Here is an 18,044-nt window from a genome sequence, read left to right on the forward strand (position 1 = left end):
GGGCTCAGAGAGTGTGGGCTCAGAGAGTGTGGGCTCAGAGAGTGTGGAGTAATGCCTGCTCCAGATGCTGCCTTCATCATCCCTGACAGTAGGCAGGATTTGCTGGTGATCCACAGCTCCCAGCACGCCAAAGAGCAAGCTCAGCCCACACTGCTCTCTTCTATACTGCAACACCATAGTGAACCTTTCCCCTGGACCTGCCCAGTTTCCCTTGGAATCTGGGGGAACTGCCTTTGGGACCAACCCCAACCCCCATAAAAACCATGGATGCTAAAGACCTTTATGTGAAATTATGAAATATTTGCATATACCCCTCCACAGACTGGCATATGCTTAAATCATCCCTGCACTGCTTACAGTGCTTAGTAAGGTGTAAACATGAGTTGTACTGCATTGTTTAGGGAAGAAAAAAAACGAGAAAAAAAATGGTTCAGTACCAGATGCTGTTATTTTTCTAAATATTTTCCATTCATGGTTGGTTGAATCTGAGGATGTGGAACCCCAGGGCACAGAAGGCTGACTTTGTTTATCCTATTGATTTATCCATTTGGCTGTTTGTTGTTGTTCTTCTTAATTGAATTTGTCTCCTTTTAGAAGGCATATGAAATTACATATTCTCTCAAATTTCCGTCTCTCTTTACTTCTATTTATGTGAGTGTGAACAGAACACTGAAGTGCCTTTTCACATCTTACTCTTTATATATTTTGTTTTCATTTTATGTCTGTGGATGTTTTGCTTGCCTGTATGTGTGCATCCCATGCTCATAGTGCCCTTGGAGGCCAAGAGACAACATCAGATTCCTGGAACTGTAATTACAGTCAGTTATGAGCCACCATGTGGAGGATAGAAATCAAACCCAGGTCACCTGCAAGAGCAACCAGTGTTTTTAACCCCAGAGCCACCTCTCCAGAGCGCCATCTTGTTTTATCATTATAGATGATCAAAATAAAGACATTTATTTTGTATTTAAGTGGCAGTTATTCTGATACAAACATATACACATACATCATACATCATACAACATACAGCCTATAAATATACATATACATATACATATGCATATACATATACATATACATATACATATACATATACATATACATATAGCATAGAATTGCTGAGCATTCCTTTATAAAGATATTTATAATATTTAAAGGAAGTTGGAGACACTGCCTTGTTCAAGTGGTCAGTTTACTGTGCTGTATTTTTTAATATGGACAAAATAGTTTAGACAGCATTTACAAATTGTTCTGTACAATTTATATATCCTGAAATTCAGAACTTTCTTATAGTGATTTTGCCTTCCATATCTTATAGAGTACGGATTATCAAGCCAATTATCTGTTAATTTAATTCAAACAAAAAGACCTTTTTGTGTGTGTGTGACTATCTCAGGACAGGAATCATTGGTTAGATGAGAGCGCTGAAGCTCAGAATCACACGTGGGCTCTCTCAGATCTGTTTGAGACTCTGCTCGAGCAAGTTTGTGGTGTGGTAGTGATGAGGCTGACGTCATGGAAGCCGCAGCTGACTAGCCTCCTCTCCAAGAGCATCACATGGGGCCACGAATTCTAACAATAGGTGTCAATAAAGTTGACACAAATTTTGATTCTGAAGAAAATAACCCAAGTCCTTCTAAGCTATATTGGAAAGTTTTATTAGTTAACCAGAGATACTGTAGCTTTTCAAGCTACAAGCCTGTATACATTTTGACCCAAAATATCAAAATACTCTCCACTGGATAAATGCCTCCAGAAAACTAAAAATCACTTGACATTAAGAGCTAGCCCAAATCATACATCCTCCTTGGTGATGTTAAACTATGAGGTCTGATTTTCACCCCAAGAGAAAGGGGAGAGAAGAGTACGTTTTCGGGGAGCAGTCTCGATGTTCTTCTTTGCAAACATATCCATAGGGCTGGAGGGTGACCCAGTGAGTAAAGTCCTTGCTATGCAAGCATGAGAAACTTACCTAGATCCCCCAGAGTCCATGCAAAGAAGCCAGGTGCTGCAGCCTGTGCCTGTAGGCTCAGCACTGGGGGACTGACGACAGAATCCCTAGGGTTTGCTGGCCAGGTAATCAATGAGTCCCAGATTGAGTGAGAGACTCTATCTCAAAATTGAAGGTGTAGAGAAACAAAGAAAAAAAAAAGCAACAGACACCCATTACTGGCCTTCTTGACCCCAGGCTTCCAGGGTTCACATGAGCTTGTGTAAACAACAGAAAACACCTCCCTTACAAAGCGAACTCTGGCTCCAAGAGGGCAGCAGGCACCTCCGTACTCTGTATCCAGCACTAACTGCAAGTATTTAGAAAGTAAGGTTTGAATAAGTGAACAAATGAATGATAAGCACGGTGTTAGGGTTACGGCAAATACTATTTGTTTTTGATGGAGTTTGCCCAGAGAATACTTTGAGATTCAGTAGGGATCATCTTTCTGCTGGATACACATATGTTTGTCCTCCCGTGTCTGCTGGACATACATGTTTGTGTCACTCACCTACCAAATTACATGCAACCTGAGATTTATGAGGCTGATTTTGACTGACTTAGGAACTGTTGAAACACCTCAGTATTTGATAGATATTTGATATTTGATAGATAAGCAGAGGGAATCTACATCAACTACATAAAATCTAATAGGCTTTCGTTTTTAATTCCCCACTAAACAGGATCTAGTTAGCTTTTTTATTCATTTGCATCAGAGCAGCTGGACTTTGAAATGAGAATTGTTACTTAAGATTTTTACCCACACGATTTTGCACAAAGGACAATATCATCACTGTGTGTATCACCTTAACAGTCTACATCTGCTGTTGGAGCAGAGGTTTGCAAGGATGATCTTGCTATGATTGTATGATGTCAACTGGCCTTTTCTCCTTACAGAAGCTCATTTTATTATTAAATGCAATGCTTCCTTTGGCATCAACTATCAACAGTTAAGTTGACTGAAAAGATCGTATAGAGAGTAGAAAAGCAGCTTCCATATGACAAACTCATCCTTCTGAATATGTAAGGGTAAGATATGAACCACAGAGTCATGTAGACAAGCCACGGGAACATACTATTACTAAGTAAAGATTTTCTGCTGGAAGCAGAACGAAGCACTGTGGTTAAGACTGTGTAACTCTGAGTCGGGTTCTCAATGTCTAGGTCAGACTTTCCACCTGTAACTCCAACCCATGAGGCTCAGCACCTTCTCCTAGTGCACAGCGTCTGCACTCACATGTGCACACACCCACGCACCAATACACACAATCAAAAACAAGTCTCAAACTCACAAGGTAGGAAATAGAGTCATGAAAATACAGATATTTAATTTTTAAAATTACGTTTGTAATGAAGGCTACATGTTTTAGTCTTTCGTGGAGTAGGAAAGAGATTGTATTAAAAGCTGGAGAAGGTGGGGCTGGAGAGATGGCTCAGCAGTTAAGAGCACTAACTGCTCATATAGAGGACCTAAGTTTGGTTCACATCACCCAAGTCAGGGTGCCTGGAAATGCCTGTAACTCCAGCCCCTGGACCTTCAATGCATCTTTACAATTTTCTACAAAAGTTAGAGAAGTGACAGAGGCAAATGCAGCATGCATGCCACACGAATGCACACTGACTTCTTGGTTAAGTGATCAGTTCATCAGACGTGAGGAGGAACAGGTCTAGTCAGCATTTATGCAATCCTGTGAACCTCAGCAAACCATTTAACTTCTTGGGGTCCTGGGGTTTGGTTTGTTTTAATGTCTAAAACAGAGAGGACATCTAAGTATTTAAAGTAGATGAACTCTAAAGGCAGTTCTACTTGAGAAGTTTTAGTACCATCTTAAAAGCCACCTTTTCAGTTGCATATATCCATATAGCCTGTGCCTTCTGTGTTCTGTCTTGTGTGTGTGTGTGTGTGTTATAGTGATCTGTCTAAATTACATATTTGACAAAATTCCTGGAAGTACCATAGAAGGGAGGGCCCCCAAAATTTGTACACAATGAAAAATATTAGTGCCATTAGCTTCACACAGAAAGACTAAAACCATGGTGTCATTTGGAGCCAAAAATGTTGTTAATTATATAATGACATCAATATATGGAAGTAAAGCTCAAACTTTGTAGTGGAGACGATTAGGCACCTAGTCTTCAGCTAAAGGGATAAGGCCACTTTATGACTTGAAATACAATTATAAGTATTTCACCCAGGGGCAGAGCTAATGAAACCAAGGTCACAAGTTCAATTCCCATGTGAGCCATTAGCTCCCCTTCCTTCTGTTGCCTCAGACCTGCCACCCTCTTAACCCTGACTCTCACCCTTCACACTCATCCTGGGGTCACAAAGGATGCAGAGTTAAATCAGCCCCTCCCCTCAGCTAGAAGTCTTAAGGTCAAGCCCCAGCCACGTGACATCATCCCAACAGGGGCAAAGCAGATTATTACTGGATTGTTATTGTTATTATTATTACTTCCTCATCCCACTGGCAGTACCCAATGCTGCAGCCTGTTCAGAGGGCCTCTTCCTTCAAACGGCCTTGCCTGCATGTAAATCCTGACTCTCCTGAGGAGTCCAGTGGTCCGGACAAGCTATTTAATACTTCCAACCTTAATTTCCTCACTTTCAAAGTCAGTACTATAGAGGTATTGTATAGTGTTACTGTGAGGAGTGGATGCATTGATATGGGTAGAAAAACCTGGATCCCAGGAGATAACCGTAGTGGTTGGCTTTAGGTTGCTTTGGTCCTGCAAGCCAGTTAGCACCCTGTAAAGAGCACATAGACGAGGATCTTCCAGTGCTGCTCAAGTCAAGTTCGGTAGGCTGGATGGCTGGAAACAGGTCGCAAGCACTCTATTACAGTTCTCAGTGTTAACAGCACCAAACAAGTTCTCTTCAAGGACAAGCTCTTCCCCAGAGGCTTCTGAGAGCAATCGTAGCTTCTCCTAACTTCTGGTGCTCACAGCATGTCTGGACTTGTGGGGACATTGATCCCGTTTCTTTCCACTCTTTTTGTGCATCCTCTCCTTGCCTGCATCTGACTTCGACCCAAGTTCTCTCTTTTCTCTTACAAAGATCTTCACCATTGTATTGAGGTAGTGTTCCCTAAGGCAGGTGTCCCACCTTGACTCATTAGACAAACAAATACCCTATAGTGTGAGTACGAACACACTAGACTTGAGAGTGTCTCTCTTTCGGGGGTTTGGGAGGAAGGTATAAATTAATTTATGAAAGGAAGAAAGAGAAGGAGAGAGGAAAGGAGAGAGAGGGAAGAGGCAGCAGGAGGGGAGAGAAGGAAAGAAAAGAGGAAAGGAAGACTAGACAGGCAAGTAGTGAATGCCTGGGAAGCAGTCAGTGTTGTAGACCAGAGACACAGAAACTTTAATGAAAGCTCATGTTTAGAGAAAAAAAAACAATAAATGACCCCCAGACCCACTGAACCATCACCTATGGCCAGAGCAGCCAAGTAGTAATGTCCTTCTATGTGACTGAAGCTGAACTCCAGGAAATCACTGTTGGATCCTAAATAGGAAGAAGAGAGGGCAAAGAGTTCCAAGAGGGAAAATGTTCTAAAAATTCTGATGGAACTTTGGTCAAACCATTTAGTGGAGTTCCTGGAAATGGCACTCTCCCCCTTGAATGGTGACTAGCAGGGGTTGTGACATATTGAGACAAACACTTTGGACCTGGCTTTGAAGGTATCAGAGGCTGAATACTCTGGGAATACAGAATGCCTCCACAATAGGAAATCTGAAGCCAAAGCCAGGACAGCCACTTATAACTCAATATGTCTAACACATCTCTCCATACAGACTATTGTAACATCAGGACCTGATTTTGTCTATAAATAGCGTTTTCCTACTGAGACAATTTTGAACCAAAAAGATAAAGCTATTGGGCTCCAGCTTGAGGAGCCAAAGAGATGAGGAATTAAAGTTATAGTTTCAAGGAGTTCCTATTGTGATATGCGTCCATGTTTCTCCTCTGTCAAAGTGATGGTCCATTTTCTCTGTATTGACTCAAATCAACATGTGCAGAGTTGGGGCTGGCACATCTTGCTGTCACCGAACTCTCAGAGGGACGATCTTGTGCACTCTGCTCACAGTTGAGTTTCCATTTAAGCGTTTATCTGCCAGCCAATGAGATCCCAGGGACAGGAAAGAGGTGTAGGAAGAAAACGATGATGGAGTCTGATATTTGAAAAATGGATGAGTTTCCCTAAAGAAGAGAATAAAACTCTGGATGGTATTGGGACAGAAAGCTGGCAGGCTGCCAGCCTTGTAATTACATCTTGAATTGAGCCATAATCCTTGCCGCTTCTGAAAACAGTAAGAACGGGAAGACGATAACCCACGTTTATTTTAAAGACTGATATCTGCTTACTGCTTCCAATGCTTTAAATGCTTTTCTGACGCTCCGGTGGAGGCTGGGGAGTTGCAGAGATAATGGTATGTTTTGGGTAAGCAGGAAGGAAATAATGCATTTCCTAGAAGAAAAAGGAAACTGAACGTTTGGTGGAAAGGAATCCTGTATTTTGTGAGGGAAAAAAATGTATTTTATCTTCCATAGAATGTATTTTTATACGTTTGTTGTTTGTTTAAACAAAACCCTCAGGTTCACGACGTACGAATATAAGCTCTTTGTACACAACAGCGTGGGCTTTACACCAAGCCAGGAAGTGACAGTCACCACCTTAGCAGGCTCTCCAGAGAGAGGAGCCATGGTCACTGCAAGGATCCTCAATCACACAGCCATAGAAGTGCGATGGACAAAACCAAGTAAGAAAGCCTTGTACTTCTCTCTTTTCCTCTCAGCATTAGCACTGTGTTAGCTACTTTCCTGTCGATGTGATGAAACACCATGACCCAAGGCAACTTAAAGAAGGAAGAGTCTATCTATATGAGTGTATGATTTCAGAGGCTTAAAGTCCATCTAGCTAGGAGGCACACCAGCAAGCAGCATGGCATGGCGGTGACATACTTCTCCAGCTAGGCCACACCTCCTAAGCTTCCCCAAACAGCACCACCAATCTGGTATCAAGTTTTCAAATGCCTAGGACAATGAGGGACAGTTATTATTCAAACCACCACAGCCCCACAAGGGATTTAAATGGCACATGATGAATAAAGTCAGGGTGCCTAAGCAATGTATGTGCATGTATGTTCACAAATGCAGATGTGTTGATGATCACGTGTACCTGTGCACATGGATATGGGCAAGTGTGTGTGTGGCAGCCAGAGGTCAATTGAAAGTAATTTTCTTCAGGATAATTGTTTCTCTCACTGTCCTTGAACTCATGGTTTTCCTAGCAAGCCTCAGGGATAAGCCGGTTTCCCAAGCACTCAGTGACCTGCAGACACCATCTTGCCCAGAGTTTTTATGTGGGCTCTAGGGATGGAACTTGATCTTTCAACACCTTCTTCCAAGGCCTGTGATGTCTGACCACAGTGAATGAAATCTCAGTTACCTAATGGTGTATCATTTAGCATCTGATCGGCTCATGCATGGTGGCCTGTAAGAACAACCAGAAAAGAAGTCCTGAGCCGATCATGGAAATGTTCATACTAACCATTTTACCTGCATGACTGAACCAAAACATTTCACAAAATACTGAGAAGTAGCAGCTAGTCTGTACAGGTTCGGTTAACATATTTTATTTTATAAAGCAAAACCCTCACCATCAGAACAGTTATCCACTATTATAGAAAAAGATGTACATAACAGTGGTAACTAGTAGCACAATTTGAGTTAGTCTGGAGTTTGTTATGGCCTAGGAAGATCTGAGTGGGTTTGCATGAGCCCTCTGCCGTGTGATATCCATCATGCATTAGGACTAGTGTTTGATATCATGGACACAAAGCAGAGCCATGTTTGTGACAGTCACTCTTCCATCATTAATAAAATACCCAAGACGGAAGGAAGGACTGTATCATCTCATAGGCTCAGTGCTCAGGTCCACTGAAGATGGAAGGAAGGACTATATCATCTTCCAGGCTCCATGCTTGTGTCTGTGGTCACTTATGTCTGGAGCTTCGAGGCCTGTGAGGAGGTAGTGCACAAGATGAGTGTGTAAGGTAGAAGAAGCTACTGGAATCCTAGCAGCTTTGAAGCCAAAAGAAAGAGGTCATGTGTCAGTCTTCATGCCAACAGCCTATCCGAGCCAGCTTACTGACCTTCACTGGGCACCAACTCCTAAAGGACTCACCACCTCCCAAAGTACAAGAGGCTGAGGACCAAGCCCAGGGTGGGAGGGCCTGAGGGACGTTATATATACAGGGACAAACATAGTGCTGATCTATGCTTCAACCACATAATGTATTTTTAAAAAACACTTCAGGGTTTTGGCAAGGTTGTTGGTTTTTAATGATCTATGGTGTTTCTATTAGGATAATTTGAACTGTTTTAGTGGAAACTTTTAAATGAATTGATCCTATGACTGCCTTCTGTCACACATCTCCAGGAAAAATAGGTTTTATCTGAAACTGAGTTTATTTGTGAGTGTGTGTGTGTGTGTGTATGAGTGTGTGTATGTTACTCATGTGTGTTCACATGTGCATGTGTGAGGGTGTGTGTGATCTGTGTGTATGAGTGTGTGTGAGAGAGTATGTGATATATGTGTTTGTGTATACATTGGTGCATGTGGTGGGGGAGGTTAGGGGGTGCATGTACATGTGTAAGGGTGTGTGTAATCTGTGTGTATGAGTATGTGAGAGAGAGAGTATATGTGATATATATGTGTGCACATACACATTGGTGCATGTGTACATGTGTGGGGTATGTGTATGGAGGTGTGTGTGTGTGAGTGTGTGAGTGTGTGTGTAATCTGTGTATATGAGTATGTGTGAGAGAGTATGGGAGACATGTGTGCACATACACATTGGTGAATGTGTATGTGTGTGGGATGTGTATATGTGGAGGTGTGTGCCTGTGCATGTATGTATGTGAGAGTGTGTGTAATCTGTGTTATATGTGTGTGTATATGCCTACATGTTGGTGCATGGGTGTATGTGTGTGTGTTTTTCTCCATTCTGTTCTACCTTGCCCACCAAGTCATCTTGAGATCTTGTCCATTAATGTAGCACACACACACACACACACACTTTGCAATACTTGAATACTGAAGTGAAGATCTGGCTACTGTGGTCTCACTTGCACACATCCTCTGTGATGTTGTGTCCCTGAAGTGGCTGTGCTTATAGAAGCTGACAAACCTAATAGATGTGAAGTGGCCCGCTGACGTTCCATTACCTCAGTAATCAGCACCTCTGACCTTCGGGATGTAGGTAATGCAATCTGCTGTGATTTCCATTCATACCTTGGAAATTTCTCAGATAACTCTTGTGAGCACAAAGGTTAACTCTGAGAAGGGTCCGCTGTGAAAGCCTGCTGCAGGATCCTCTCCCTCTTCCCTGCAACCTGCTATCTTAAGTAAATTAACTAGTCACTCCTCTGTGAAAGAGCTGCCTATTTTCTCAACTTTAATTTTAATGGGGTTTTTTTGGCTTCATAGAAGAAAAATTGGCGCATAACCTACTAAGTTGAACAGGACTATAGTTAAAGCTGTAGTTTAGCACATCTTGGAATTTAAGTTCTTAAAGAATACATTTTTACATCTTTCCCTAGTAAACATCATCTTTCAAAAACTCATGAAATAAATATTTGTGTTTGTGTGTATAATATGTGTGTATGATATGGGTGTATGCACACACACACACACATTCTGAGCTGGGAGCTGGCTCAGTCTGTAGTCCCGGCATGCCTATGACAATGAGAGGCAGGGATAGCTGACTCCACTGACAATCTCAGCACCTCATCTGGGAACAGATGACTGTTTCAAATCAGAAGATGGGTATCAACACATAAGGATGACCTCTGACCTCCATGCATGCCCTCTTACCTTCTTTAATCTCCATAGTAAATGTGTACTCAAACACATTCACCTGCACATACATGCACACACTTCACACACAGAGAAAATTATAACAAAAGACATGTTATTTCTCTGCTGTGGTTTGTATAAATGCACATCGCTTTAACAGAAACATGTCCTAGGTAACTTTGTGTCAATCACAGGTTGATAAAGAGAAGCCATTTGATATTTTTACTTTTATTGGGACGGAGGCAATAAAACCTATGGTTACTTCCACTCATACCCTGGAAATGTTTCAGGTAACTGTGAGCACAAAGGTTAACTTGGAGAAGAGTCAGCTCAAAACCATTTGATTCAGTACTTGACAATTTGCCTGCTTCCCTCACACATGTTTGTGATGTGAGGTAAAAGTATCTCTACTTGTTTTCAAACTTTTTGTAGGAGTAGGGGGATAGACAATAGAAGCTTCCAGCACAAAGCTCGTACCCTCTTTCTCTGTTCTCCTCCATGCCTAAAGCATCAGGAAAAAGGAAAAAGTAGTATTCTGACACATTATACCCATCAAAAGATGTCACCTAAAGACAACTATCTCTACTTTCATTTTAAACATTTATTTTTATTATTTTAATTTAGTGAGTGTTCATAGTTAGCAATATCTTTTACTGTTTCCCATATACTTCTATTTTGCTTATAAATAGGGAATTAATGGGTTATTTTTTTCTTTATTGTAATTCTCAATGTTTACTTTATAAATTATTTTCATTGTTATATAACATAATATAATACAATACACAAATTATATACAAATATATACATAACATTTCTCAAAATGGCTCTAGTACTTAACATCAGTCCTTAAAATTTTCTCAATGCTAAATTCTGGGTTTTAGTTCGCCTTTCCATCTGCTGGATGATGATTCCAGAGAGTTTTATCACGAACGTTCATTGACTTATTTTACTATTGTTGTAAGTGTTAGTTTTTTGTATATGTGCACAGACCTGAGTTCTCAGATGAGGTCAGAGGGGAAAGAACTTGAAGGAACTGATGCTTTTCCCACTGTGGCTTCCAGGGTTTAACTCAAATGGTCAGGCTTGTCTTTCCCCTCTGAGACTTCTCACAAAGAGCCTCCATTACATATCCCTGCCTTCCCCACTGGGATGAGCTGTACCCTCCAATCTCTTGAATCTGAATGAGCCCTCCCAGAGGTTGTTGCCATTAGGTGTTCTATCCCAGCAACAAGGAACATAATGAGTACATCCTACTTTGTAGACAATCCTTAACTTTTAGTTTACTTTAACCGTAGTATACCATGATATACCTACATTTGGATATATTATCAATAATCTGGGTAAGACGATGTGATAGTGTAGGTGAACCCATAGGCTCGTATGTTCAAATACATAGTCGCTGTTTGATGAGTCTGTTTGGGAAGGATTAAGAGGCATGGTTTTGTTGAAAGAGGTGTTTCATTGGGGGTGGGCTTTGAGGTCTCAAAAGCCCACACCAGGCCTAGACTTTCTCTCTTTCTCCCCTTCTACCTTGTGAATAAAAATGTAAGCACTCGGCTATTGCTCTAGCATTGTGCCTGCCTGCTTCCAGCCATGCTCCTCACTGTAATAGCCACAGCCTCTAATCCTCTGGCAGTGTGAGCCCAAATTAAACATGTTCTTTCATAACTTGCCTTGATAATGGTGTCTTCTTAAAGCAATAGAAAAGTAAGTTATATTATATTCTCTCTATAAGTATCTCTTCATGTGGATAAGGCTTAACTAATATACCCATGATTGTTTGCTGTAGTGTATGAAGGTTCTGACAGGCCAGCATCCTTCCATTCTCTGCTTTCTGCCCTTCCTTTCTCACTCACACACAGGGTTCATCCATACTTCAGGCCCACAGGAATGGAGTCAGACATCTCTGGCCTTAATCCTATAACACTGACTCAAAAGAAATGATTCCTTCCTTTAAGTTGGTCCCTCTAGTATTTTTATTATTTAGAACTTTTGTAAAATATATTTTAATCATACTCTTTGTCTTTTCCCAACTCCTCAGGAGGATCCTCCAGGGATCCACATCCCTACCTACCCAACTTCATGTTCTTTCTCTCTAAAAATAAAATTATTAAAGAAATGTCAAACACACACACACACACATGCACACATACACACAAAACAGAACAGTAAGACACAAATGACCAAAACAACAAAGAAATAACAAAAAAACATCATGTAATTTGTTTTGTGTTGGCGAAGTACTCCTGGACCTGGGGCCTGTCCTGGAGTGTGGTTGATATACCCAGTGACACTCCATTGGCTAAACCTGATTTTTCGCTTGCTAGCATGTATCATTGTAAACAGCGTCCTGTTGGGCTGGGGCTTGGTGTACTTTCTCCTCCTCCTTGCTACAATGTTGTTTGCTTTGAACCTGTCCTTGTCTTACCTACCTGTCAATCTCTGTGCTTTCACACTGTATCAGCCCCACTGTGTCTAAGAACACACTGTTTCCTTGAAGTCATCCACCACCTCTGGCTCTTATAATCCTCCTGCCTCCTCTTCCACTTAGATCTCTGAGCCTTAAGTGCAGGAGTTGATAAAAACATCCCAATTGAAGCTCAGTATTCCAAAGTTGCTCTGCACATTGTCCTGCTGCAAATCTCTGTTAATTAACTACTGCAAGAGGAAGCTATCTGGGTGTTGAGCTAGGCACTGATCTCTGAGTATAGCAGAACATCAGGAGTCATTCCATTGCTATGTTCCTATAGCAGAAGAATAGTAGCAAGTTTTCTCCTAGGCCCATGGCTTATCTAGTCTCAAATTCTTGGTGACTTTAGAAGTGTCAGGTATAGATTCCACCTGATGGGGAGGGCTTTAAATCCAATTTTTTTTAAAAAGCAGCTAGTTACTCCTATAGCATATATGACACGCTTGCCTGAGTATGACTTACAGGTAGATACTGTTGTTTATATCTTGTTACCACTTTGGAAAGTACGTTTTTCTTCACTCTTTAGTGTTGGGTATTTGAAATTCTGCATATTTTCTTCATTCAATGCAGGTTTTGATTAGGTTTTTGTGGTTGTTTCTCTTTCATATCCAAGGTAGATCTCTAGAGCAGCCCATATCAAATCTCTTCATAATTCCAGACACTTATTTTCACATGCCTCATACTTTCTTCTCATAAAGACATGTCCTTTTGTGTTATTCTTGAAGAACATTATTCAAATATTTTCTACAGTTCCCCATCTCCTTCTTATGAAAGAAAAAAATCTTCTAGACAGCATTTTCCTTGTCTTATAAAATAAAGAATTCATATACCACATATTTCCTATTTTAGAAAAGAAAAGTTATATTGAAGCCACTATTATCAAAAGACAGAAAAGGTGAATGTTTCTCAGGAACAATTACCAGCTTTCTCTTCTGAACTAATTCAGTTAAAACTCTTTGTCTCTCAGAGAAGAGATAAGGTCACTATAATATATATAGAAGTCCCTAATTTGTGGCTCTTCTGTCTCTTAAATGGTTCACTGACTAGGGAGAGGCACCGTGGCATGAGCAATGCAAACAGACTATGTATTAGGCCTGACAGAACATCTCTGTGGTGGTGATTAGCAACACAAAATGTCCATGTTGTTTGCCCCTGTAGGGACTCTGCAGTGTAATGTCTTCAGATTTGGCAAAAGATAGAACAAGGCAGAAAGGTGCTGTCTAGGTACACAGCCTATTTCTAGTCCAGAAAGAATAACATCCTCAAAGACATCCGCATCAGGACTAAGCCAACCTTTTATCTCATCCCTGGGGCAGTAAGTAGCTTTCATTCTGCGTCAAGTGGGTAGACAAATGGAACCGGACTAAGAATGGGCAGGTAAAGGGGTTTTCTTCAGACCTTGATATAGTATCTCTGCTCTTTAAACTCCCAATGCCTGTTCCAACACGTGTAATCTATGAATCTAAGTGTATTCCTGAAAGAACATCTGTAACATAAGTAAAATGTGTTTACCTTTGTCTGCTTGACACATTCCATCTAACTGTAACACTCTATCCAAATTGGAACATTTCCTCTAGGAATGAGGAGAAACCCAGCAGACAAAGGTAAATAGAAAATCAGGTGCTCTGGGTAATTGGAAGATTCTGGAGCCCCCCCCCCACAACAATGCGGGAGGAGTAAACAGTTGCTGGTATTGGAGATGTTTGCCAGCCAACTTTGTGAAAGGAATGACAGGTTCAGATGATGGTGCAGCCTGAAAGCTACAAGAACTGCCCCAGGGTTGCTGGCTTTGGCCTCTACCACCCATCCTGGGGTAGGATTTCCAGTGATGCAGGTGCTTTTAAATTACCCATGTCCTTATCAGTGACCCCTCACTCATACTCCCGTTAGGGATCCAGAAGAAGAAAGTACTGGTTCGCCAATCAGGCATTGCTACAATTGGCACTTTAGTATTTGGTCAGTGGTGGGTTCCCTTTCTGTGGTGAGTGCATGTGTATGTGTTGTGTCTCCTCAGGAAGTCTCTCGCAGGAGCATCTGGAAGCACTCACTTCATGTCATAAAGGTTTAACCTTCAGATTAGCCCAATCACTTGAGGTATCAACAAACTTGATGTGTAACACATCTCCCGAGCTATGGAATAACCACAGATTAATGAGTGATGTTCCTGTAAACCAGTGAAAACTATTTCTAATGAGAAAAGGAACTCTCTCACAGACAATCCACATGGCTTCACTGGACATGACTGGTCTCCTGACATAACCCCTTCCAACCACACTGGCATACCTATCCTTTTAAAATATTGTTCAAGACAAGGCAAAAGTAGTATCCTGGTTATGGAAGAAAAAAATCAAAATTAAAACTTGCCTTTTATGCATGAGCCCCACAGTGTTACTGTAAAGGAGTCCTTGAAAAAAGTTACATAAACAGTGTGTCAGTTTCTGTCGCACGTAGATTTGTAAATAGTTATGATGATATATTGAAGGTTCTTTGAATAACTACAAGTAGCATAATTAATATATCTAAAGGAAAAATTTAAGTACACGTGCCTCAATATGACTTCTTGTTTGATTATAGGGTGACAAGAAAAATAGAATTTGTTTAAAAATAAAATCTAACCACCAGTTTCACCCCCAAAGAAGGTTCCAGAATATTTTATAAAACTGAAACTCCACCATCTTGTTTCTAGCTCATTCTAGAAACAGTTAAGAGGATTTATTCTACCTTTTCCCTCTGCCACATAAAAAAATGTTCTATATTTTTCTGTTAATAGCTCTTCAAGATCTACAAGGTGATGTGGAATATTACACACTGTTTTGGAATTCTGGGACCTCGGAGGAATCTCTGAAAATCTTCCCAGATGTAGACTTTCACGTCATTGGCCACTTAGCTCCGAATGTGGAGTACCAGGTTGTCCTCTTGGTTTTCAATGGAGTCCATGCAATCAACAGCACGGTGGTGCAGGTGACCACACGGGAGGAGGGTGAGTGACGATTTCAAGGGCCCCTTGGCTTCAGACATGCCAATGGTATTGACGGATCCTTCTGGAGCTAACATCAGTCATCCTTCCTTTATAAAACTCCTGATGCCTGATGCTGAAAGGAAGGGGTAGGAACCAAAACACTTAGGTGCCCCTTGTCACAAAGGGACATATGAATAGAGCAGGACCTTTGAAACACCAACTCAGAGCTGAAATAATCACCATCAGGCCAGTTTCTCCTTGTTCGTTGCAGTGAAGTCTTAGTTGAGAGCTAGTTCATAACAATAAAAGGTAACATTTAGCAACATCTTTTTTCTAAGATTAGTCCTCAAAAGCATGGTGCATTTCAAAATGACACCAAGCTCAGGGAGAGCCCTCCCCAAATAAAAAAAAAAAAAAAACAGTAGGCTGAGGCACAGCCTCGAAGAAGAATTTCATGTCTCGGTTTCTAAGCCAGTTAGCGAGGGAGAGGAAGCCAGAGAATCAACTTGTGAGTCGGAAATGAGTCTGGAATGGTCGTCCTAATCTTTCTGGCTTTATATGATCTCATTATAAACATTATAATATCGTTACCTCCCAAGCAAGTGTTCCAGGCCATTAGCAGAACTCTTTAAGGATGGAAGCCATTTCCCTTTGTGATGCCAAAGGTCAGCACCTTTTGTTTATAAAATAGGATGGATCACAAGGACGATTTTTCAACTAGTTAAGATGAGTTCTTATGATAAAAATAGGCCTTGGCGTAGTTATTTCTGACATGCTTGAATAATTGTGTAATTTAACGCTAAGCAAGATTTTTTTTCTAATGCTAGATTTCATCATTACCTATGGTAATCAACACTCAAAATCATTTACATAATGACAATATTGCATTATTGCTTCATATCGCTTGAGTTACAAGCTAGTAACAGCGGATGATTTTTTTTTTTTTACATCCCAGCAGCGTCCATGTACTTGAATTTTATTTTATTTTATTTGACTTGAAGAGCAAATCCCTCTCCCTCCTCCAAGGAGATATAAAGAGAAGGGTTGAAAAGAGACAGATACTAGACAGCTGTGAGAGACGCAGACGGATGGGTGATTCATCATTTGGATCCCACTGGCCACAGAGCATTGAAGATTAGCACTATGCTGGTGGTATGAAGCATTTTGCCACCAATTCCTTTTGGTTTCTGACTGAGAGTCTAATAAGCCAATTTGCAGAGAACTTCAGACTGTGATGACTTCATCATAGGAAAACAGATAAGCAAAGAGCCCTTTGCTAAGCCTCCGGACCAATCTGCATTTAGTCTAACAAGTGCTTTGGCTGAGACAGCTGGAGCTTATTCGGTTCCCCTTCTTTTAATTCTAGAGCCTCAGGGCATGGTTCCCCCAGAGGTTGTCATCATCAACAGTACAGCTGTACGTGTCATCTGGACATCTCCTTCAAACACAAATGCCGTTGTCACCGAGTCTTCTGTCTATGTAAATAATAAGCTCTACAAGACTGGAACGGATGCGCCCGGGTCGTTTGTTCTGGAAGACCTGTCTCCCTTCACTCTCTATGACATTCAGGTCAGACCATTGTTTTGTTTCTTTTTGGGTGGTTAAGCCCGTGGATGTGTTAAATAAAACATGCCGAGGAATGCCTCTGAGTGGAGGCCCTTTGTCCTGGCTACAGATTATTGTTTATTCGATGGGAAAGGGAAAAGAAAAGAAGGAAATTGACCGGAAAGAAAGCTGTTTGCTGTGAGGACTCATAGTCTTGAACCCCTAGAGAAGAGCTTCTGGCTAAGATGGAGCCAGTGCTAATGAGGGAGATGACAAAGAGCCCATTGATGAAAGAAAGTTAACCACATCATCACCAAAACTGTCTTTCCAGTTTGTCCTCTTAGGAAGATAACTACCTCATCACTAAAAACCAGTCTTGCTAGTTTGTCTTACTAGGAAGCTAATCAATCAGCACCAAAAATCAGTCTTTCTAGTCTTTCTTCGTTCTCTACCGTTTCTTCAAATCAAAACCGGAATTCACTTGCTGATGTAGAGATTTCTCTGTTCTTTTTTTTCTGATACTTACTCAGGGAAGAAGCATTGCTTGATGGCTGTCCTGGCTGTCCACTGTTCCTAATCTAAGGGCCTGGCATAGATGTTGTGAAATAGTCTCTGTTCCACTAGCATTCCTGATTTCAAATGCAACAGGAAAACATAAAAAGCAGCCAATAAAAGAAAAGAAATCAAAACCAAAAACCTGAAAAGGAAACAAACATAAAGGATTATACCTGCACCCCATTCCTCATGGCTGCATTAAAATAGTTTGTCTTTGGAAATCTGGGAGAATCTTCAAGTCTATGCCTCCCTCCCTGGAAGAATTTTTACACACTTACACTACATGCCAATTTTTATCATGGAGTTCAGAGAGCACTGTGTCTACGTGAAGCTGGTGGGCCTCTTCAGGGCCTACTGAGTAAAACCAGGAGAAATATCAGGGCACTAATGTGTATGAGACACAAAGTTACCCTGGAGGATCTGGGTATCTTCTGGCTGTCAGCTACAGGAAATAACAAGGCCCAGAAAAGAAACAAGTGACGGAAAGATTTCAGGAGCTTGGCATTCATAAAGAAGACTGCAATTTAGTAAATTTTTAAATAATCTATGCAACTTCTAAAATTCATGAGCAGTTCATGAATAATTTCAAAAAGGTATTAAATGTAGGAATTTTATTTGACCCCAGAAACATTTTGTCACTGGTGCTGTGTCTACCCCGTGTCA

At 41.0% G+C, this 18,044-nt stretch overlaps 1 protein-coding gene across 2 annotated transcripts in view; it reads left to right on the forward strand.

Moving 5' to 3' along the window:
- The window catches only part of Ush2a (usherin), a 668,288-nt gene that overhangs the window by 452,894 nt on the left and 197,350 nt on the right, over positions 1-18,044 (forward strand). For both annotated transcript variants that reach the window (XM_028760212.1, XM_028760216.1), the window contains 3 exons: positions 6,588-6,751; positions 15,093-15,302; positions 16,648-16,850. In XM_028760212.1, coding sequence (XP_028616045.1) covers positions 6,588-6,751; positions 15,093-15,302; positions 16,648-16,850 — 577 coding nt within the window. The remainder of the gene's footprint in view (positions 1-6,587; positions 6,752-15,092; positions 15,303-16,647; positions 16,851-18,044) is intronic.

This window comes from Grammomys surdaster, unplaced genomic scaffold, assembly GCF_004785775.1.
Source record: "Grammomys surdaster isolate TR1022 unplaced genomic scaffold, NIH_TR_1.0 130, whole genome shotgun sequence".
NCBI lineage: Eukaryota > Metazoa > Chordata > Mammalia > Rodentia > Muridae > Grammomys > Grammomys surdaster.